The sequence below is a fragment of the Leptonychotes weddellii genome, chromosome 5, assembly GCF_054177405.1.
Source record: "Leptonychotes weddellii isolate Sample4059 chromosome 5, ASM5417740v2, whole genome shotgun sequence".
In the NCBI taxonomy this organism is placed as follows: domain Eukaryota; kingdom Metazoa; phylum Chordata; class Mammalia; order Carnivora; family Phocidae; genus Leptonychotes; species Leptonychotes weddellii.
The window spans coordinates 28,467,627-28,491,604 of NC_138373.1; the positions used below are offsets into that span (position 1 = coordinate 28,467,627).

A 23,978-nucleotide genomic window follows, 5' to 3' on the forward strand; every position below is an offset into this window, starting at 1 on the left:
TGTCTGTAAACCAGGAAGCAGGCTCTCACCAGATGCCAAATCTGCCAGGGCTCCATCTTGGATTTTCAGCCTCCACAGCTGTGAGAAACAAATTCTCATCATTTAAGCTGCTCAGCCTATGGTAGTTTGTTACATCAGCACAAACAGCCTAAGACAGTGATGTTACCCCCATTTATTATGGGAATGAGCTGAATCTCAGAGGTCTTGCTTATGGGGACGGTGCCCATAATGGTGGGTTTAAAACTCAGCCCCAGCTTGTCTACCCTACACCTGCTGTTCTGTCTACCTGATGTTCTCAGAGTTCAGAGTCCTGGGTTATGAATTCTTATCTTCAAGAAGGTTATACTCTAGCAGAGGTGGTAAAGTCAGGCAGGTTATGATGAATGCCCAGCCGGGAATCTCCCTCCACATCATATTCATCAAAGACTTGTCTTCTATTTTTCTAGCAGGTGGTAGTATAGGGTTGTATTAGCTAGGGTCCTCTGGAGAAACAGAACCAAGAAGCTATAAAGTAAGAGGTTTATTATGAGGGACTCGCTCACATGATTATGGAGCTGAGAGGTCCCATGATCTGCTGTCTGCAAGCTGGAGAACCAGGCAAGCCAGTGGCATGGTTTGTGGTTTCAGTGCAAGTCCAAAGGCCTGAGAAGCAGGTGCATAGATCCACGAAGGCAGGTGAAAAATGCATGTCTGAGCTTGAGCATAGAGAGCAGCTTCCCCTTCCTCTGCCTTTTTGTTCATTTCAGACTCTCCACAGATTGGATGATGCCCACCCACATTGGTGAGGGTGGTCTTCTTTACTTACCCTACTAACTCAAATGCTAACCTCTTCCAGAGATATCCTTACTGACCCATTCAGAAGTAGTATTTTACCTGCTATCTGGGCATCCCTTAGCCCAGTCACATGAAATGAACCATCACAAAGGTCTTCAGAAAGAGGTGTCTTTAAAAAATTCACTCCAAGTGACATAGATAACAGAGGTCCTGTCAGAGGGGAGCACAGCACATGAACAATCGGGGTTGAGAGCTGAGAGAGGATGTGTCTGATTTGGAGGTGTTAGGGAAACCTTTGTCAGGGAGGCATTTTTTGAGATGGTCTTGAAAGGTGGCCACTAAACATGGTGGACGGGATGAGGAGGAATTATGGCTACTGAATATTGTGTGGACAAAGTCATGTGGCCTGGCTTCTTGTCACCACTCAGTCCTGGATTTGGTGTTCAGTTTGGAAAACAGTGGTGTTTCCTGAGGTGAAGATTAATGCACCGCTTTGCGAATCAAGTCAATAACTGTTGAGCACGCTGTGCCCAACGGCATGGCTCTAGATAAACACAAATGACTGAAGCCAAGACCTGATCTCTGCTTCTGTTGAGACTAAATGTGTGACTGTGAAATTTTTAGGGAACGGTTGGGGATGATGTATCGCTAAGGGCTATAACATGAGGTGTGGATTAAAATGAACTAAGAAGAGGAAAGATTATCAGGAAAGGCCAAATGGGAGAAATGGAGCTTGATACTCAGCTTTACCCTCCCCCAAAAGGTATTGGGCTTAGATTGAAGATAATGGGGAGGGAAGACATTTTGAGCGAGAGGAACAGAATACACTAAGATATGGGGGTAGGACTAGATGCACTATATACTGGGAGGGGAATCAGGAGAGAGGATCAAATACTGCAAAGCTAGGAAGGAAACAAAGAAATATATAGTACCATGCCCGCTTTTTTCAGAGAAGGTTAACTGAGATGCAGAGAGGCCAACTGGGAACTGGTGCAGCTTAATTCAAAGGCTTTCGACTGTATTTTGGTTCAGATACTCGCTCTAGCACTTAAACCAGACAGGATCAATTTTGTTTTCAAGTGACAGAAAGCCTAAAACACAAAAGTGGCTTCAGTAGGGTAGGCATTGAATTGTCTCTCTTGTAAAAGAAGTCCAAAGGTAGACCAGGGCTTGTATGCTGTTGCATGGTGTCAGGGACCCGGGCTTCTCTGCCTTGTGGCTTTGCCACCCCTCGCCAGTGGCTTCCACCTCATAGTCCAGCATCGCTGCTAGTGCTCCTGCCTCGTGTCTGCATTGCAGCCAGCAGGAAGGAGGAAGGAGCAAAGAAGCGTCCATCCCTTCCATATATGATGCCTCCTATACGTTATGAATATCACACCTTCTCCCTTGCTTTTGGCCAGAACATAGCCACATAGTCATGCTTAGCTATACGGAGGGCTAGGAAATGTAAACTTAATTACAGAAGGCTATGTGCACAGCTAAAAATGGGGGTTTCCGATTACTAAAGTAGAAGAGGAAAGAGGATAACGAAGAACAACCAGAAGTATCCGACACCCTGTGTAGCCTTTGGCACCATCATAAAATCCTCCGTGCCTCTGTTCTTTCTCTGTAAAATGGGATAATCCACACTTAGTTTTTGGGGTAAAAATTCAGGTGGCGTATGGAAAGTATTTCATCCAACATTTAACACCTATTTGGTGCTAAATATGTTTTTGTCCATATTTTTTTAGAGGCAGTCATCATTACTCACATATCCCGGGAGGTAAAACAAGATCCTCAGTCTGCCAAGTTGAAGACCAGGGTCTTTGTGTGCTGCAGTGTCGAGGAACAGCTCCTTAATTGTTTTCTGGCTTGTTGGTTTCATTGATTGATATGAGCAGTAGAATGTTTTTCCAATAATAATTTATAAGAGAGTGCAGCATATTAGTGATTCAAGTGGAGGTGGAATTATAGAGGCTTCCCCCTCACCCCCAACCTTTCTCCTCTGCCTTTGAGTTCCTTCATCATATCCCCAGGGATCCATGGAGCACAAGTGGACACCCACTGGACAGACAGATAAAGCAGGGCTCATTGTCAGAGAGTGAGAAAATATGACCGAACTGAGGCCTTTCATTCCCTCAGTAAGTAGGTGATGAGCATCTGCTTTATGCCAGGAATGGTTCCTGGTTCTGGAATGGGGTGCAGGTGAGAACACGAGAAAAATGCCCTGTCCTTATGGAGTCTGTATTCTTGGGGGGCGGTATCCAGAAATTCTTGGATACAATTGCACTTTGAATTGATTTGCATCATCTCATTCTGCATACTGTGTGTGTGGCAGGGGGTGCTGGATGCTTGCATTCGGGGAAGGGCCTGTGCATGGGCTGGGAGCTGGTGAAGGCACCATGCATGTGGCCTAAAGAGGGGAGAGGGTTGATGCCCATCAGGGAATGGTTCATGGAAGATGGGGGGTTGCTCAGGCACGCATCAGAGTTGGGGGGATTCCAAACCATGCAAGAATGCTGCAGAGAGAAAAAAAAAATGTTTTCAAAGAATGGGAGTGTCCTGAGGAGTGAAAAGAGGCTCCAGAGAACAGTGACTGTTTTCAGAAACATGTAAATTACATGACAGAAAAAGAAGGGTGACACCCAAAAGCAGTTCGAGGAGGCATTTCAGGCAGATTGTGATTTGGGGGGGAAAAATACAAAACCCGAGGGGGAATGTGGGAAATGGTGAAGCGGATGGGAAATTAACCAAAAATTGAGAAACACTAAATGGGTTATAGTGGCATTTGTGAGACAGTAAAAGAATTAGTCTGAAGGGAAATGGTGAATAATAAATATGTCTCGAGAACATTTCAAATAATCAGATTTGGAAGTTAAAGGAGACTTACGACCATAAAGATGAAAGAGAGAAAATAGAAATTAGAGGGAATGAGACATTTTAAGTGAGAGTTCAAGGAATTTTGGCAGCCCGTATATGGTTGGCTTTTGATGGGAGGACAGAGGGACCCCTGGTCACAGCCATGAGAAGTATGGCCTTAAAAAGACCAGGCTGCATCTGGGGTGGGGTGTTAGAAAATATGACAGGGTGGGAAAATAGTAAAAAAAAAAAAAAAATGCATAGGAAATGTCTGTAAATCTTAGCTATTTATTAGTGACAGCCATAAACCAGGCATAGTGCTGGGCATTTTAAGGGCACCGTCCCTAATGCTACCCCTAAACCCAGGAGTTGGGTAATGGTGAGCTGCAACCACATGAGACTGTCTTGACTAATTCATATGGTTGAACCTCATCCGATTTTTACAAGGAAAGAAATGGAGGCTCAGAGAATTTTAAATACACTGCCCAACATGAAACAGTTGGGAGTGCAGAGCCAGGCTTTTGATCCGTCTTCTGTTTTCCAACAACGTAGAAATAGCAATTCATTGTTGTATTCATCAGCACTCTGTTTGGCACTAGAAATATGATACTAAAGGCAGAAGAGGTCCCTGCCTTCATGATGCATACTGTCTACTGGTTAAAAAAAAAAAAAAACCAAACCCAAAACCAATGACAATCTAGAAGAGCTGTCCAAAAGCAATAGAAGGCTAGCCTTGTGTAATCTTAAACTTTCTGGCAGCACATTAAACGAGTAAAAAGAAGCAGATGATATTAATCTTAATAATATGTGTTATTTCAGCCAAGATGTCTAAAATAGTTCAACATGAAATCAATATAAAATGATTCAGGAGATCTTCTTACATGATTTTTTTCTACGGAAGCTCCAGATCCAGTGTGTGTTATGCCCTTATGGCACCTCTCCATTCAGACTCAGGTCTTAGTGTTGTGTATGTCATGGACAATAAAAAAAAAAAAAAAACAACCAAAAATCCAGCTACTTGGCTTTGCCATCAATGGTTGATAACAATACAGAAGTGGACCCTCTGCAAACCCCAAGAGCCCCCACCTGGCCACATTTTGCCAGCATGCTTTCCTGTATTTATTGCCCCTGATAGAAATACTGAAGATGTAATTTGAAGCTTAGCAGCTGCTAGAATTTCTGATATTTCATCTGGTCACTAAAAGTTTATAATCCATTTTTGAGAGATAAACAAAACAGTGATAAAATTTTACTGTTTAATACAAGTACCCAGCAGGTGTTAATGGGGACCAAGCAATGGGGTGTGTAATGGGATTTCCCTAGGTAAAGAATTTTGCTCGGGAGCTAGTTTAAATGGGAAGAAAGTCTGAGAAAGTATGAATCGTCTTTCCTAGAAATTGAATGGGGGAATTGAAGATAATAGGTGCTTGCATCCTGCCAACTTCATAATGAAATTACTGTTCAGCAAAAAATTCTATAAGAGGGTCTCCCCCCATGCATACCCAATGGACTGAAGACTGTTAATAAAAAACAAAAGGAAAAACAATAAAACAATATTAATGTTGAGTTTACAGACTCATCGGTCCAGAATATTGAATCTTAAAGGAACACAGAAAACTAGGGAGCATAACACCCATATAGTCGTTTCCATGTAGTCCAAAGAGGCGTGATTGCATCTAAATCATCACCCTGCTCATTCCATCTGATTTCACCACAAGATGGGAGAAAAGGGAATGAGTAGAGGAAGTAGAAATGGGGGGTTAAAGAAGAGGGAGGTTTGAGTAAATTCACCTGGCAAATCAAAAGAAAATCTGGATGCCCAATAGTACATGCTAGCTCCTTGATTCAAATGATGACTGTGATGTTTGGGTCGCACCACATGTAACCCTGTGAATGGCTCTCGCCAGGGCCACATATCTAGGTCAAAACCAAAGCATTTGCTCTCTGGTCTGCCTTTTCCAAAAAGATAACAAACTGGATATTTCCGAACCTCTTGATAATTGACTGGAATTTTCAGTTCATCCACCTTTAGGTAATTGGGTGGATCCATCCTGAGCTCTGTCCATCTCAAAGTGTTGGACAAATCAAAACCTGGCCTGATAGCTAATTTGATTCAACAACATCAACCATAATAATAAATTAATAACTTCTGAGTTTGGGGCAGCAAATACAGAGACTTGATAACTGATTTCCTACTAGCTCTGGTAAAGGCCACTCGCTGGTGGTCTTTGTCTGCAGTGTTTATCGGAGATTCCGTGAACAGTCTTCCATCCTGTTCTATGCCATTGGCTTGGTGGTTTCCTCCCTGCAGTGCATTGCCACCCCTCGCTCCTGGCCATACACCCCTCCAGCCCTTGTTCTTCCTTCCACTTAGTTTCCTGATGCCTGCTCTACCTCTGCAATAGAATTGGCCACTCTATTTCTCATGCTCTTTGCCAGCCTACTTAATACATATCTCTAATTTTACACTTGCTGTTCTTGACTGCAGTTATGTATTGCAGAAATATGTTTGTTTACTTTATCATTTTTCCTACCACAGTTCTTAGCACAGGTCATGACACGTAGTAGGTACGCAAATATGTCTATTGGATGGATAGATGGATGAATGTATTGACGGATGGATGGATGGACAGAAGGATGGACAGATGGATGTAGACATGGATGGATGGCACTTCTGGTGATGATCTTTTAACATACTCAACCACCAAACATGAACTCCAGCCCTACAGTGTGCCAGACAATATAATAGGGCTAAAAATAACCATGGGGAACAAAACCAAAAGTCAACTGGAAAAATATAAACAACCTAGTTTAGACCCCCCCTAATTATAATGGAAGATTTTTAGCCATAAACAAAAATGAAGTTGTCCTCCAATGCAGAGAAGCATTTTTATTTCTGCTTCTCTTGCCAGCAAATCTATGCATCACTCCTTTATTTAAAACCTTTCATGGATCTCCCCTGCCTTCTGAACAAAATCCAAACACTTTAGGGTGGCAGTCAAGGTCCTTTAGGATCTGGCTTCACGGATCCTCTCCAGAGAAATCCCACTGCCCCTTAGCTTATTAAGCTATTCCCTATTTTCCCCCAGCATGTGTTACGCTGCCGACCTTTGCTGACTCTTCTTTTCTCAAGGTGATGCCTTTGCTCAGAATTCTTTTCTCCTTCTCCTTTTTTTTTTTTTTTTTTTAAATAGACTTCATGCTCAGCACTGAGCCCAGTGCAGGGCTTGAACTCATGACCCTGAGACCAAGACCTGAGATGAGATCAAGAGTCGGATGCTTTTTTTTTTTTTAAGGGACGGATGCTTAACCGAAGGAACCACCGAGGCTCCCCTCTCCCACCTCTTCTTAACTCTTTCACTCTTCAAGATTCTCCAGGAAGCCCCACCCCCAATCCCTTAGGTTCAGTGAGGGGCCCTCCTCTGCACTCTCACTTCTCCCACTTACTGAGCATCCCTGCATGAGCGGCGTTCTCTGTGCTGGCATGTTTATGTGCCTATGTTGCTGGGTGGTGAACATGTGGGTAGGAGGGCGGACAGACACTGTGGTTTTTATTTCCGTATCTATAGGACTCCCCATAGGGCCTGACACATAATAGACATGCAGCAAATTGTTGTTGAATCAACAAAATATCCCACTAGGAAATGATCACAGATGCCTCACGTGCACCAAATAGAAGAGTGATTACTCTTTGCTCCTTCTGGAATTGCAGTGGTTTATTTATTCTGTTTTTTAGCAGACGCTATTTGCAGAAAATTTGGAGAACGCAAAGATACACAAAAGAAAATAAAAGGTAACCTGTAATCCTTTTATGCACAGACAAACCCTATTTTTATCCTCTTTTGCTTGTTTAACATGAAAGAGTGAGCATTTTCTCCTCTCCATTAACTTGTCATCAAAAACATGATTTTTAAAAACCCAAATAGTTCATTGAGTGGATACACAATATTTGTTCTTTGCCTTTTCCCCAATTTCTTTACCATGTCCTGGGAGACCTGATTCTCCTTCCACATGACACAGCCTGCACTGTGGCGGACCAGGGGCAGATATGTGACCAGTTAGGACAGTCTCTTGTTTTTGAATTTTTTATACTCTATTTCTCCCCCTTAATATTTTACTTCTTCAGCTGCTTCTGGTGTTAAAGGAGTATAAAGTAAGAAAATGCCACGGTCTTGAGATACCCTGTCTCTCTGGGGGTCTCTGAATATTCAACCTACCGTATTACATTAATTGAGTATCTGTTAAGTGGTATGTTCCCTTGGAAGTCTCCAACAATATCACCTTTTCCTCAGGTTACAAGGGGATGTGGACTCCTGGGGATTTTCCCATCCAAATCCTGGGAGGGGAGCTCTGCCTTGCCTCCCTCCCCGTCCACATCCAGCCTGCCTACAGGCAAGGTGGTTTTGAATAGTGGTGGAGGTAAGATGATCATAAGGCAGAAAGACGTCCTGTGCAATGAAAGTGCTAGGACAATGGTTGAATACACGGATGTTATATAAGGCAGATGCTGAGGCCAGTGTTGTCCTTGTTGCTTCTCTCTCCCCAACCTTCACATCAACTGAATACCTGCTAAATATTCTCCACTTGGTCCTATTTGTGGCGACTCATACTCCTCCTTCTCCTCCTCTGTTGGGGCCACAACAGAGCCAAAGCCAAGATCATCTCTGACATGGAGAATAAGCACACTGTAACCTAACCCCCTGTATCCACTCTGGTCCCCTCCAGCCCATTCTCTACGTAGCCTTCAAGTCATATTCTACAAGAAAAATCTGACTGTATCATCTCCATGATTAAAACCTTCAGTGTGTGTTAGCCGTTTGTTTGTCTTCTTTAGAGAAGTGTCCATGTCTTCTGCCCATTTTTTGTGACTGGATCATTTGTTTTTTGGGGTGTTGAATTTGAGAAGTTCTTTATAGATCTTGGATACCAGCCCTTTATCTGCAATGTCATTTGCAAATATCTTCTCCCATTCCATGGGTTGCCTCTTAGTTTTGTTGACTGTTTCCTTTGCTGTGAAGAAGCTTTTTATCTTGATGAAGTCCCAAAAGTTCATTTTTGCTTTTGTTTCCCTTGCCTTTGGAGACATGTCTTGAAAGAAGTTGCTGTGGCCGATGTCGAAAAGGTTACTGCCTATGTTCTCCTCTAGGATTTTGATGGATTCCTATCTCACATTGAGGTCTTTGATCCATTTTGAGTTTATCTTTGTGTATGGTGTAAGAGAATGTTCAATATCACTAGCCATCAGAAAAATACAAATCAAAACCTCAATGAGATACCACCTTACACCAGTTAGAATGGCAAAAATTAACAAAACAGGAAACAACAAATGTTGGTGAGGATGTGGAGAAAGGGGAACACTCTTACACTGTTGGTGGGAATACAAGCTGCTACATTTACTCTGGAAAACAGTATGGAGGTTCCTCAAGACATTAAAAATAGAGCTACCCTATGACTCAGCAATTGCACTACTAGATATTTATCCCAAAGATACAGATGCAGTGAAAAGAAGGGGCACATGCACCCCAATGTTCATACCAGCAATATCTACAACAGCCAAACTGTGGAAGGAGCCGAGATGCCCTTCAACAGATAAATGGATAAAGAAGATGTGGTTCATATATATAATGGAATATTACTCAGCCATCAGAAAGGATGAATACTCACCATTTGCACTGACCTGGATGGAACTGGAAGGGATTATGCTAAGTGAAATAAGTCAAGCAGAGACAGACAATTATTGTATGGTTTCATTCATATGTGGAACATAAGGAATAGCGTGGAGGACCATAGGGGGAGGAGGGAAAACTGAAGGGGAAGAAATCAGAGAGGGAAATGAACCATGAGAGACTATGGACCCTGGGAAACAAACTGAGGGTTTCAGAGGGGAGGGGGTCGTGGAGTGGGGGTAGCTGGGTAATGGGTATTAAGGAGGGAACGTGTTGTAATGAGCACTGGGTGTTATATGCAACTAATGAATCATTGAATGCTACATCAAAAATTGATGTGTACTATACAGTGGCTAACTGAACAACAATAAACCTTCAGTGTGTTCCTACTGTTTTAAAAGAAAGACAGAACCCTTTAACATGGCCTGAGAAGCTTTGCATTATCTCCCCTATTTACCTTCTCAACCACACCACATCCCACATTCTTCTGTCTCTCTCTGCTTTGGTCTCACTGGTTTGCAGTTTGTGTGTACTGCCACAGAGCCTTTGCACATGCTGCCCTTTTTGCCTAGAATTTGCTTATGTCTTTTTTTTTTTTAACCTAGTTAATGCTGACTCATCCTTCCAGTGAAGCCTTGAAGTCTTCCTTATAGATGTCTTGCCTGACCCCTGTTTCACTTCTACATAGCACACCCACCTCGCTATTATAACACTTGTCATAGATCTGTAATTAATTAATGCCTATCCTCTCCTTTAGACTATAAGCTTTATGAGGAGAGGGATCATATTTGTTTCCTTATTTATCCTCAGCCAAGTAGCTGAGTCCTGGCATGTAGCAAGCATTTAATAAGTATTAGTGGAATGAGTAATGAATAGATACGATACCATTTCTTTGAAGTTGCATCCCATATGGTTAATGAGGCAGCAGCTTCCTTTAGGGAAGCTTGTTAAAACATAAAAGAATATGCTTTAAGATCCTCCTGTAATGTCATATGAACAGAGGTGTGTGGGTGTGGCAGGACAGAAAGGTTCCATCCCATGTGCTAATGACAATCAATTACTAACATCTATATAGGATGGGGGATTCTGAGAGTGAGTACAGGCTCATGGGAACGAGTGCCTGGCCAATTAGCAGTGCCTACATGGGTACTAATACTCCCACAGATAGAGGCCACTTGTCATGGATGATCATGGCCATGTAAGTCTCCACGTTCCGAGTATTACACGGTGGTGCCTTCCACTCAACTGACCTCTTTCCTTCTTCCCTAAAAACTTGTCTTTCTCTCTTCTTCTCTCTAGATTTATGGTCAATGTGACATGGGATGGCAAAGACTTGTCCTTCACTGAGGAAGGCTATCAGGTGCATCCCAGACTGGTGGTGATTGTGCTGAACAAGGACCGAGAATGGGAAAAGGTGAGCATCCTTCTGCATGTTGGTAATGCAGGGTGGGGGATGAATGCATGGGCAATGGAAGGGCTGGACTTAATTCTTTTCCCAACACCTTTCCTTCTGAGCTGCTTCAGATTCCATCCCACGACCAGGAGCAGATCTTTCCTGGAACGAGGTGAACCAAATATCATAAGGTGTAGCTGGAATGCTTTTTCTGGGTGAACTGTGGTAACCGTGTGCTGTTCCTTGTGTCAGCTTCTCCAATCTCGTTAGGAAGGGTCCTTAAAGGACTTAGGATAAATAATTTAGACTAAATTTTGGTTCACATTGTTGCAATAGCAAATGTTTACTGTATAGCAGTGCTCACACCAGTTTGCCTACACCCCATATTAAGTACCATATTTACACATTTTGCCATATAGATAAACCCCTGTATTTTCATTGACATAGTCTTTTACTTTAAGTCAACTAATTTCCCAAACTTAAGTGTATCACTTGTGCAAATCACAGGTTAGAGAGGGAGATTATATTTCTTGTAAAGCACATTTTCTAGTACATATATATTAACTATTGAAAATATAAAACATAACTCTGCAGGAAAAAAAATCATCACACGTCCCACCTGAGCCGGGTCCTGAGTCAGACAGGGGAGACGTCACGGGGGATTTACAGATGACCCCACACGAACAATGACAATATCTACCCCATTTGCCCTCTCTCCCACCAAATCCCAAATTAGTCGCCACACGATCACATAAAGAGTAGAACAAAAAATATGGAAAGGAAGCCTGGGTCGTTATCTTGTCTTCCTTGACAAGCAAGGCATGGCTTCTAAACCGCCTCAAGCAGCTTGAGATTTCTGTTTACTTTGCACTTCAGATGGAGGCTTGAGAGATCCTATGGGTAGGAAGATGCAGGATGTGGAGTGGGAGATGTACATAATTCACTAGGATCAGAAGAAAGTACTGTGCAAACAGAAGCACTGACTTTGGGGGATCCGTGATGGATGCCTAGAAGGAAAGATGAAGAGAAAGCTTTGGAAGATTTTGCCTGCTACACCCAACAGCTACAAAAGAAACTTTCCTTCAAGTGTACTTAGAAAAGGACCCAAGTAGACTGCGTTCTGGAGCATAAAACAAGTCTTGATATATTTCAAAGGATGGAAATCATGCAGAATGCATTTTTTGACCACACAGTGTTAAAATAAATGAATCACAGACCTGTACCTCTGAGAGAAATAATACATTATATGTTTAAAAAAAAAAAAGAAGAAGACGAAGATAGTAGGAAGGGAAAAATGAAGGGGGGGAAACTGGAGGGGGAGATGAACCATGAGAGACTATGGACTCTGAGAAACAAACTGGAGGTTCTAGAGGGGAGGGTGGTGGGGGGATGGGTTAGCCTGGTGATGGGTATTAAAGAGGGCACGTATTGAATGGAGCACTGGGTGTTATATGCTTTAATGAATCATGGAACACTACATCAAAAACTAATGATGTAATGAATGATGACTAACATAACATAATAAAATAAAATTTTTTAAAAATCAGAAAATTAGGGGCGCCTGGGTGGCTCAGTTGGTTAAGCGACTGCCTTCGGCTCAGGTCATGATCCCAGGATCCTGGGATCGAGTCCCACATCGGGCTCCCGGCTCAGCGGGGAGCCTGCTTCTCCCTCTGACCCTCTCCTCTCTCATGCTGTTTCTCTCTCGCTCGCTCTCTAATAAATAAATAAATAAAATCTTTAAAAAAAAATCAGAAAATTAAAAAAAAAAGTAATAAAAATAGATCCAGAGAATCCCCAGATGTTTGGAAATAAGATAACATCTCTGAATAGCCCATGGGTCAAAGAAGAAATCAAAAGATATTAGCAAATATTTTGAATGAAAACACAACATATCAAATTTGAAGAATAAAGTGGAAGATGTGCTAAGGGGGAAGTTTATAGCTTTAAATGCTTATAATTAAAAAAAATCAAGGCAAGTGTAAAGTCAGTGATTTAAGCTTCTACATTAAGAAGCTAGAAAAAGAAGAGCAAAGTAAACCCAAATGAAATAGAAGGAAGAAAATCACAAATATAAGAGTAAAAATCAAAGTAGAACACAAAATATAGAGAAAATCAACAAAGCCAAAAGGTAGTTCTTTGAAAAGGTTAATGAAATTTGTAATTTCTAGCAAGAGTGATCACACAAAACAGAGAAAACACAAATACTAATAAAAAATACTAAAAATGCAGGGCGCCTGGGTGGCTCAGTTGTAAAGCATCTGCCTTCAGCTAAGGTCATGATCCCAGGGTCCTGGGATCGAGCACCACATCGAGCTCCCTGCTCCACAGGAAGCCTGCTACTCCCTCTCCCACGCCCCCTGCTTGTGTTCCCTCTCTCGCTATGTCTCTGTCTGTCAAATAAATAAAATCTTTTAAAAAAATACTAAAAGTGCAAGAGGAGATATCACCAAGACATTACAGATCCTGCAGACATCAAAATGATAAAAAAATATTACGAATAATGTATGCCAACAAATTCCACAACATAGATAAAATGGGTATATTTTTTGAAAAAAAAAAAAAACAAAACTCACAAATTTCCAAAACTGACCTAAAAAAGAAATAGTCTGAAGTCTCTAAGTTTCTAAGCTCTAAACTTGCTACAAAATTGAATTTATGACTAAAATCTTCCCCATTTCAAAAACAAAAAAAACTCCTGACCTAGATAGCTTGGCTGTGAATTCCATCAGACATTTTAAAAAGAAATAACACCAATCTACACAGTGTTTCAATATATTAGTAATCATAATCCAGCAATATATTAAAAAAATAATACACCATGGATAAATGTTGTTTATCCTATGAACTCAAGATTGGCTTAACATTCAAAAAATAAATCAGTGTAACTTACCATATTAATATAATAAAGGAGAAAATTGTATGGTCATCTCAATAGATGCAGAAAAAGCATTTGACAAAATCTAATATATCCATTCATGATAAAGGAAGGGAGATTTCTCAATCTGATAAAGGTTATCTATGAAAACCCTATAACTGACATCTCATATAGTGATGAAATGATGAAAATAAATCCACAAACATGCATTCAATTGCTTTTTGATGAGTAATTATGACAATGGGGGAAAGGAACGCCTTTTTTTTTAAAAAGATGCATTTATTTTAGACCGAGAGCTTGGGCACAAGTGGGGGGAGGGACAGAGGAAGAGGGAGAGGCAGAGAATCTCAAGCAGACTCCACACTGAGCGTGGAATCTTACACGGCGCTCAATCTCACAACCCTGAGATCATGACCTGAACCAAAACCAAGAGTCGGACACAACAGACTAAGCCACCCAGACACCACGAAAAGAAAGTCCTTTTAATAAATGGTGCTAGATCCACCAGATATCCACATGGAAGAAAAATACCTTGACCCATAGGTCATATTATACATAAAAATTAAATTTCAGACCTAAATGTAAAAGCTAAAACTGTAAAGTATTTAGAAGAAAATTTAGGAGGATATTGCTGTGATCCAAGAAAGCAGAATGCAAAAGGCGTTTGGTGTACAGTAAAAATAATAAACTGGGGACGCCTGGGTGGCTCAGTGAGATAAGTGTCTGCCTTTGGCTCAGATCATTTTCTCAAGATCCTGGGATTGAGCCCCGCATTGGGCTCTCTGCTCAGAGGGGAGTGTGCTTCTCCCTCTCCCTCGGTGCTCTCTCTCTCTCACACAAACACATACACATGCATTCTCTCTCTCTCAAATAAATAAAAATCTTTAAAATATATAAATAGACTGGACTCCATCAAACATCAAAATTTAAAAATTTTTAAATTTTTCTTATGTACAGACACTGTTAGAAAATGAAAAAGGCAAGCCCCAGATTGGGAAAAAATATTAACTCTCTGTATATCCCAAAGGGCTCATATCCAGAATATATAAAGAACCCCAATAAATGAATAATAAAAAATAAAACAACACAAAAGTGGGAAATTAAGTTAGACACTTGGCAAAAGATGTTACTGAAATGGCCAATAAGTTAGTGAAAACATGCTTATGACCATCAGAGACATGCAAACTAAAACCATAATGATATATCACTTCACACCCACTGAATGGCTAAAATGAAAAAGAGTGACAATACCAAGTGTTGGTAAGGATATGGAGCAACTGAATCTCTTATATATGGCCAGTGGGAATGTAAAATTAAAACCACCATGGAAAAGTGTTTGGCAGTTTCTTATAAAGTGAAAAGTATACACAAACCTTCCAACCCAGCAATTATACTCCTGGGTATTTACTGTAAAGAAATATAAACTTATACCCCAAAAGTAATATTTGTATAAGAATGTTCATTGCAACTTTATTCATCAGAGCAAAACATCAGAAGGAATGCCAGTGTCCATCAGCAAGGAGTGGATAAATAAATTATGGTATATTCATAAAGTGGAATGCTACTCATTAATAAGGAATGAACTGGTAATACCTAGAACATGGATGAATTTCCAAAACAGGCAGTCAATAGGAAAGGGCACAGAGAGCTTTCTAGAGTTATGGCAATGTTTCATATCTTGAACATTTGTCAAAATGTGTCAAACTGTCACCCAAGATCTGTTTATTTTAGTGCATTTCATCGAACTTTAATTCAAAACAATTTTTGAAACCCTTCAAACTGAGATACCCAGCACAGTTAACTACCAGCATTTAGTGAGTTTTCATATTTAACTCCGGGACCTGAATACTAGTTATATCAACAATAACCATTGTTTATTGAACACTCTATTTCTCCTCTAGGTGGTATACCCAAGCACTGAATCACACTTCATTCATTCATCCAACGAATATTCAGTGCCAACTACGTGCCAGGCACTATTCTTGACACTTGGAATCTATCAGTAAACAAGAGAGACAAAAAAAGTTTTGTACTCATGGAACTTAGATTCTAGTCTGCCTGTGCTGGAGGGTGGGGCGGGAGTCTGTGTTTTTTGTGATGCTTGAGGAAAGCATTGGATTCTAGTTAACTGACATCTGGTATACCCTGTGGCCCACATCTCCATCACTGAGCTGGGCTCCTTCTACATCTGGGACGCTGAACATGTTGGGTTTTTGTTTTTGTTTTTACCTGTAATGTTTTCCTGTACCCACACCTTCTTTTATCCATCCTTCAAGTTCTGGGTTTTCTTTCCTCTTACAAATGCAAAGCCAACATGCAAATTACTTTTTTCCTATTCTTCATAGGCGATAGGGAACGTGGGCCTTTTCTGCCTTCTGTCGTTTTGTTTTGGTGTTATTTTTCAACCATTTGAAGTTACACAACCTGAGGATCACTGTGGAGCTGTGAAATCATTCTCCTTGGTTGGATTTCACCCGTCCTGGGTCACACTTGGCTCACACCTGTGAATTTTCAGTGCTGCCTTTGGATCTAGCTCATTTGCCAGGGAGCCTGTTTACGGGGGGGCCACTGCCACACAGGTGATAGCATTTCGTAAAAGAAGGCTGCCCTTGATATCCTCTGTTTCCAGATACAGAACATGCCCTTTTAATATTTTGTGTGTCCTCCTTCAAATTCTTATTGAAATACAACAATTTCTCAAAAAGGCTGAGCTCAGGGAATTACCGCTGAATTGAGCTTAGAATGTACAAATGCTTCCTGTAATTCTGCTATTCTCTTGGCACTCAGGGGATCCAATTCTTCAGAAATAACTCCTTGTGCTCTGTCTTGAAGAAAGAGGAAGCCAGTGGAGCAAGTAAATACCAGTCATGTTATCCTTCAGCCTGCCTGCCGGCAGCATACAGGATATAGCGGGTCATCAGAGGGGGCGGCCTGCGGAAGGAGGGAGCTGTTATTCTGGGGTTCAGAGGCGACTTCTCTCTATCTCTGAGGTCACCCAGTGGCGTCACGGGAAGCAGCAGCTTGTAAGGAGGGAGTCTTGGAAATTGTGACAAGCCCTAGGAGGGGGCTTTGCTTTCTGCCGGGCTCTTGTTTGTGACTGGCGTGGATTATTCCAGTGCCATAACCAATGCTTGCTTGTGTCCAGCAGACGTAGAACTCAGCGCTAAGCAGGCTTCCTCTTACAAATCAGGACTCCCGTGCTCTTTGCCTTTCCTTTTCTCCAGTGGGTTTTGCTCTGCCTTGGAGCTTGGTGGGTCTTGGAGCAAGGCCTCCCAGAGATGTTTGAAAACAGCAATTGGCAGCCCAGGCCAGTACAACCAGTAGTCCCTGGGCACCAACTCTATGGCCACCATTATTTCAAGCACCAGGGCTTATCCAAGGATGAGTAGGAAACCATCCTGCTCCTCAAGTGACTCATCACCGAGCCTTTGCTGGGGTGAGAAGGGTGAACTTGATTCAGCCAGCTGGGGAATCTCCAAGATGATAGGGCTTGGGTTTGAGTATAGACTGGATTTCTCCAGCTTGAATAAATTTCTCATTAACTACCTGAAAAAAATGCTTTGGGAATAATTCTCTTTACCATTTTTGGGTTACACTAGCTTTAAAATGAAAATATATATGTGTATATGCACGTACACATATACACATACACACAGACTAGCTTTAAAATGGAGATAGAAAGAGAGACAGAAAGGGAGAGAGAGAGTCAAAGAAAGATTTTGAAAGCAGTTTTTGAATTTTTTTACCTCAAGCATAAATAGGGCAAAACCCATACCTATTAAAGTAAAATAATCCTCTTGTTTTCTAGAAAAGCAGTAATTAAGGATGATAGCGATGCCCCAGAAGACATGAGAGACCCATCATGTCTTCCCAAACCAAGAGTCTTGCTCCCATGCTCTGATGCATCTGCCTCCCCTTTCTCCTCCCCGGTCTGTTTGCATTCTCACTGGGGACCTTGGTGCCAGCCGCCTTCCTCACAGGATGACTCCCAGATCCCTCACACCAGCCCAGACCTCCTGATCTCCATGCTTGCTTGCAGAACACCCCCACGCGGAGAGCCCACAGACCTCCAACTTCCTCTTGTCAAAAGCCAAAATCATTGTCTCCCCCTCCCAAAGATGGTCATTCTCCTGTGTCCCAGCACAGACATCTTCATTCTTATCCTCCCAGTGAAGGATATTCGGTTGTCATTGGCTCATGCTCTGCTCCCTGATATTCCTGTTCCTTTGAGCGTTTTTCCAATTTCTCCAAGGACACCCTTCCTGGATAATCTCAAATGGGTTGGGTCCTTTCCACCTCATTCTACAGACCTGTATACTAACTCCTAGGAGTGTTAACACTTTGCATCGTCATTGTTTGCTTGCATATTTATCTTCATTTAGACCACAAGCCCCATTTGGGAAAACGTCAGTTCCATTCATGTTTCTTTAGCTCTGCCATGGGACTTTGTTTCTAGTGCCCAGAATGGTCTCTGTACAATCTGTTGGGCATGATGACTTCAGACTTCAGGCACCATTCATTAAGAGCTACTCTGCACCAAGAGCTATGGTGAGAATTTTACGTGCATGATCTCATGTAGTTGTTTCAACAACTCATCTCAAGGAGGCATTCTGATTCCTGCCTCACAAACAGAAATTCAGGTTAGTGACCGGTTTCAGATCCCCCCAGCTAGTAGGTGAAGGAAGCAGGATGTGGGTGGAGGTCTGCCTGACCCCAAAGGCTGCATTCCTAATCACTGCATCTAACAGAAAGCCTGGCAGTGGGACAGGGATATTTGAGAGGAGAAATTAAGAGGGCTCCTCCCACCCTTAGAACGGCATCCACCTTCTTTTTCTCATGGGGGGCAGCAGATTCCACCCAAAGCCACCTCACTGGAACTTGGGGGATAAATATTTATCATACTTCACAGGCCATGTCTTTTCTGGTCTATAGCAGTTTCATCTTCCTGGACCATACCCTGTCCCTTGTTTCTTGTGCATAATGAAGGAGATGCCACTTAAGGAAGGAATTCTTGGTGCAGATATGATACAGGAGGTCTTTGAGAAGGCTTGGACTGACATCTGGAATGTATAGTTCTGATGTGGCATGTCAGCATGTGATCAGATCTAGGAAGTCCTTTACCGAGAGTGGTGTATGCATGGAGTACAACTGTGACATGATGTGATTTCTCTTTTTTTTTTTTTAAAAGATTTTTATTTATTTATTTGACAGAGAGAGACACAGCGAGAGAGGGAACACAAGCAGGGGGAGTGGGAGAGGGAGAAACAGGCCTCCTGTCGAGAAGGGAGCTCGACATGGGGCTTGATCCCAGGACCCTGGGATCATGACCTGAGCTGAAGGCAGACGCTTAACGACTGAGCCACCCAGGTGCCCCCATGACGTGATTTCTAATGATAGATTGCTGTAACTCCCTCCCTTCTGGATCATTGTATTTTAACTACCCCTCCATCACTATCCCCCCACCTTTAGCCTAGACTGACTCAGTGAGTCTCAAGAACTCATGAGAATGTGTAGAAGATTTCTAGTGTGTGTTTGCTTGTGTGTGTGAGTTTGTGTGTGATATCAATAATCTGCAAAGAGGTTCATCCTGCAAAAGGATTGAAGTATTTATGCAAGCATTGTAATTGGCTTCTGCACACACGTATTCCAATGATTATGTGAAGGAAGTCTTGGAGGAAAATAATTGAGAGACCACTAGTAAATGACGAACCAATAAAATAATTGTGTGCATTGCTGAAAGCAAAGAGACTTGTTTACACCTTCTGCAAGTGGACAGAAGGACATTCTGGCTTCTCCCATGTGCTTGCTTTGCTTGGAAGATAATGGCGGCCCATTGAGGAAGCCATGAGCTCTGGCTGTGACTATCACTGAGCGAAGTCTGTTTTCAGGTTTTCACTTATTCTCTTGCCACTCGATCTCTGGTGCTCAATTGCCAAGACTCAGTATTTGTAGAATGGATATAAAAATGGATGAAAAGATTGGTTTTCATGGACTTCTCCACATGAGGAACATCTTTCAGCATTGGTCATTCAAGTGTAGTTCTTGGGGCTCCCTGTATCAGAGTCACCAGGGGAAAGGTGTAAAGGTCTTATCCCTACTTCAAACCTATGGAGTGATCATTTCAGATTCTGCTTTTTTTCATAAGCTGTCCTCATGATTCTCATGCCCCTTAAAGGCCTAGAACCATGGCTTTAGGGCATAGATTTACTCTTTGTGACCCTGAAAAACTGGTTTTGTCAATGTCACCCTGGTTATCAGGACTTTTTGCTTTACGGCTCTTTGTGCCTTTTTCTTCCTTTGGAATACAATGCTTAGTGGCAAAGCTTAAGAGAAATGGTATGGGAGAAAAGGAAATAAGGAACTTGCAGTTTTGTTGCACCCTGAGTAATCTCTGGTGAGTGAGACAGTACCAATGCCAGTAAAATCTTGTTTATGCGTATAGATCAGTTCCTGTCACCTGGTGTATCCTCCATAAATATTGTTATTAAATGATTTCTTTTTCTGGTAAATCTGCCCCCCCATAAACAGAGATCAGTTGGATCTGGATTATAACCCTTATGCATTTCACACATGTATTTCATCAAACAAAATGTCCAGCATACCTACTGTGTGCAGGTCATTGTGGAGGGTTGCAGTAACACATGGACTGGTTTTGAAGATACATAGAATCTAGTAGGACACTAGGAGACGCTCATAACCACAAGACAGTGTGATATGTGCCACAAAAGATGTTCTGATAGAACTCTACAGTATTTAGAGAAGATAGACATTATGTATAGGCAGAAGGGTTGAGGGCATCTGTACAGAGCACCCTCTCATTTGGACAAGTGTCAGAGCATATGTGTGATCTGGACTTCTGAATATATGTGGGAAGGCCATTCCATGCAGAAGGAACATTGTAAGTGAAAGCCCAGAAACAAGGATTTCAATGTGTTTGAACCATAGCTTGTGTGGTAGGCAGAATTCTGAGAATGACCCCCAATGCCCCTTACCCCCTGTAAGCCTCCCCCTGAAGGGTATGTGGATATGATGAGCTATGCATCCCGTGATTGTCACATTAGGGAGTAGAAGGGGTTGTCAGCTGACTTTGAGTTAATCAGGCTGGGCCTCATGTCATCACAGGAGCCTTTTAAAAGTAGAGACTTTTGGGGCATCTGGGTGGCTCAGTCATTAAGCGTCTGCCTTCGGCTTAGGTCGTCATCCCAGGGTCCTGGGATTGAGCTCCGCATCAGGCTCCCTGCTCCACAGGAAGCCTGCTTCTCCCTCTCCCACTCCCCCTGCTTGTGTTCCCTCTCTTGCTGTGTCTCTCTCTCTGTCAAATAAATAAATAAGATCTTGAAAAATAAAGTAGAGACTTTTCTGCAACTAATAGCAGAAGAAGAGGCCAGACAGATTCAAGCACGGGAAGGATTTGACTGCTAAGCTTGAGAATTGAGGGACCATGGGACAAGGCACATGGAGGGCCACTGGGAATGAGTTTCATCCCTGGCCAACAGCCACCAAGGAAGCAAAAACTTCAGTGCTACAGCCCTCAAGGAGCTGGACTCAGCCAACAACCTGAAGGAGTTTGGAAGTGGATTCTTCCCAGATCCTCCAGCCATGAGCCCAAGCTGGCTGACACCTTGATTTCAGCCTTGTGAGACCCTGAGCCAAGAACCCAGCCGAGGCCCACTGGACTGTGGGCCTGTGAAGCCATGAGGTGTTGTCAAAGGGTTGTTGTTCCAGGCAGCAAAGTTGGAGGCTGTTTGTTACAGTACAACAGGAAATGAATATGGATCATTGTGAGGGAATGATGAGAAGGAAGGGCTGTGCTGAGAAGTGAATTCGAGTCTACAGGACTTTATTTAGTAATCGTTGGGGTGCCATTGAAGGAGAAGAAAACAGAAAAATAATAAATAGTAATAGCTACCATTTGTTTAGCATTAATGAGTCACCATGCAGGTGCTGAGCATTCAAATATATAAACTCGTCTGGTCCTCACATGGACACTGGAATACAGATGCTGTTACCCTCTTTTATAAACTAGGGAATGAGTTCCAGACAAATTCAAAAATTGTGCAGGGTCGCAGAGCTGGCATATCAACCCTGCAGCCTGCTCTTATAGATGCAGACTCTGATGCTTCTTTAAAAAGGAAATGATGATTGGCGAGGATCTTTGGGAAAATTTCTCAGGGGTGCTTTAAGTAGCTCGGGTTCAAGGGGAGTGTAAGGTATGAATAGGGACGGTGGCAATGGAATCTGAGAGGAATGTCAGAAAGGAATTGAAGCACATGGCATTCACCAGATGATCTGCTGAGAGCTTCATGACAAAGCAGAATCAGTCAGATTTGTTTGTTTGTTTTAATTTTCAGGCATGGATCTGTGCTTAGGCATTTCTGGATTGAGTATTTCCAGAAGAAATATGTCATGCCCATAAATGACATCGTTCGTCTTTCTTTCTCCCTACTCCCCAACCCCAACCCCAACCCCTGCTTCGCTTTCTCTCTCTTTCTTTCCTTTTTCCTCCCCAACCCACATCTAAAGTCAAGGGCCCATTTGTAAAATGGGTTTGGTGATATCACTACCTTAGCAGAGTCTGTGTAAAATTTAACTTGTTTCCTTATGTAATGATCATTAAGTTTTTCAAATGACACAAGCCCTAGAGAGGGAAAGTTAAGCCATCGCAGAAGATTTAAAATGATCATCTGACTTCCCTAGAGTCATGCGTTGTGGCTATTTTAAATACCCACACAGTACACTATGTTAGGTCACAGTGGGGAAAATATAGTAGGTCTCTAGAAAATTAACACTTCGGACTGAAGTAAGTGGTACCACCTCCTTGTGCGTTTGTAAGTGTGTGTGTGCGTGTGTGTGTGTTTCTGTCTTGCATTGGTTCTCTCTCGGTCTCCCTCTTTTTTTTTTTTTTTTTTTTTTGCATTCGTAACAACAAACCAACTCCCGAAAGAATAGCAGTTAAACCAGTGTTCTCCTGGAAGGCAAAATTCTGCTAAAAGTTTTCTCAATTTCAGAAGTTAAAAAAAAAAAAGCAATTCACAGACAAGATATCTCCGTGAGATCATGCGTTGATAGGAATGTTAATAATAAGGATGTTTGGTGATGATGATGGTGGTGATATTGGTTGATGTGAGGGTGATGATGGTAGCAGGTACCAAAGTTGAGCTCCTATTCCATGATGCAGGTGAATGTTTTTAGGGCATTCTCTCATTTAAATATCACACCATTCTCTGCATTTTGTCATATCTAAAAGGGAGCTGATAGGAGTACCTGCCTCATAGGTTGTGGGGAAAATTTTAAAATATGTGTATCTAGTGCTCCGAACACCAACTGGTATCCAGTAGATGGTCAGTAAATGCCAGCTTCAATTATAATTGGAGTTCCATGTCATAGGAGAGAAATTGGAAGCTACATAGGATAAATGACTTGCCCAAGGAGATAGTGGTGGAGGCAGAATTGGAACCCCAACAGTATCTCTCTCTCAGGAGAGCCAGAGTCAGCCATGATGTCATCTGGAGTATGCATGTCTACAGAACTCATAAACCCAACTTGAGAAGGAAGCTATCTGAGGGTGCTGGGGGCATGATTAAGCTGACAGATGGTATAAATGTAAGACAAAAGCTGTACCCTTGATAGTGTGCCATTGCCATCAATTATGAAAATGAGTGAATAGATTATTTAAATGATCTCAAATGAGTGAATTATTCAGAGAGCATCTCAGTCAGAAGTATTTCTAGAAACTCCTGAAGAGACTGATGAAAACCATTTTTATTTTCTGACAGGGTCATCGGCTCATCTTTGCATAGATGAATGCAAAGCCCTGGGCTCCTCTGACGGAAGGGGGAAGAGAGGGAGAGAGGGAGAGGAAGAGAGGGAGAGGGAGAATGAGAAGAGTGGGGCTTCAGCCCGACACCGTGGAACATAGAATGAGACTCCCATGCATCATAGAGGAGAGAGATTTTTTTCTGTGTCCTCCGGGATGCCAGATTCTTTCAGAGCACTGCAGTGGTCTCTGAGTAGATAGGGATTAATGAGACAGGATCCAGCTTTAACCAGAGATGGTAGTGCTCTGTCTGATTGGTATATTGGTGTTCCAAGTGAGCTCTCATTTGGGGAAAAGATAGAATATTTCTAAAACAAATTTGAAATGAGTAGACGAAAGATCGACTTTACTGGTCCTCTGAATATAACACAAACCTTACAATGTTGGCTTTCATATTTACAGTTTAATTTTTAGCTACATGATAATCCTGTGAAGTAGGTGGTACTCTCTGATGGAATACTTGGAGATATTCAGTGCCATTTTTATCAATAGCTGATCAAAGATTCAAATTTAGATCTTACGCCTTTCCATGTCTGGTGCTCATTCTACCATTTTGTACAGTTTCTAGGATGAATGATGACAATTTTTACAAAGAGCCAAGAGATTCTTGTG

At 42.1% G+C, this 23,978-nt stretch overlaps 1 protein-coding gene across 1 annotated transcript in view; it reads left to right on the plus strand.

Moving 5' to 3' along the window:
- Positions 1–23,978, plus strand: part of GRIN2A (glutamate ionotropic receptor NMDA type subunit 2A) — a 338,815-nt gene that overhangs the window by 225,171 nt on the left and 89,666 nt on the right. The window contains exon 3 of the mRNA XM_081820054.1: positions 10,578–10,692. Within this exon, the coding sequence (XP_081676180.1) occupies positions 10,578–10,692 (115 nt within the window). The remainder of the gene's footprint in view (positions 1–10,577; positions 10,693–23,978) is intronic.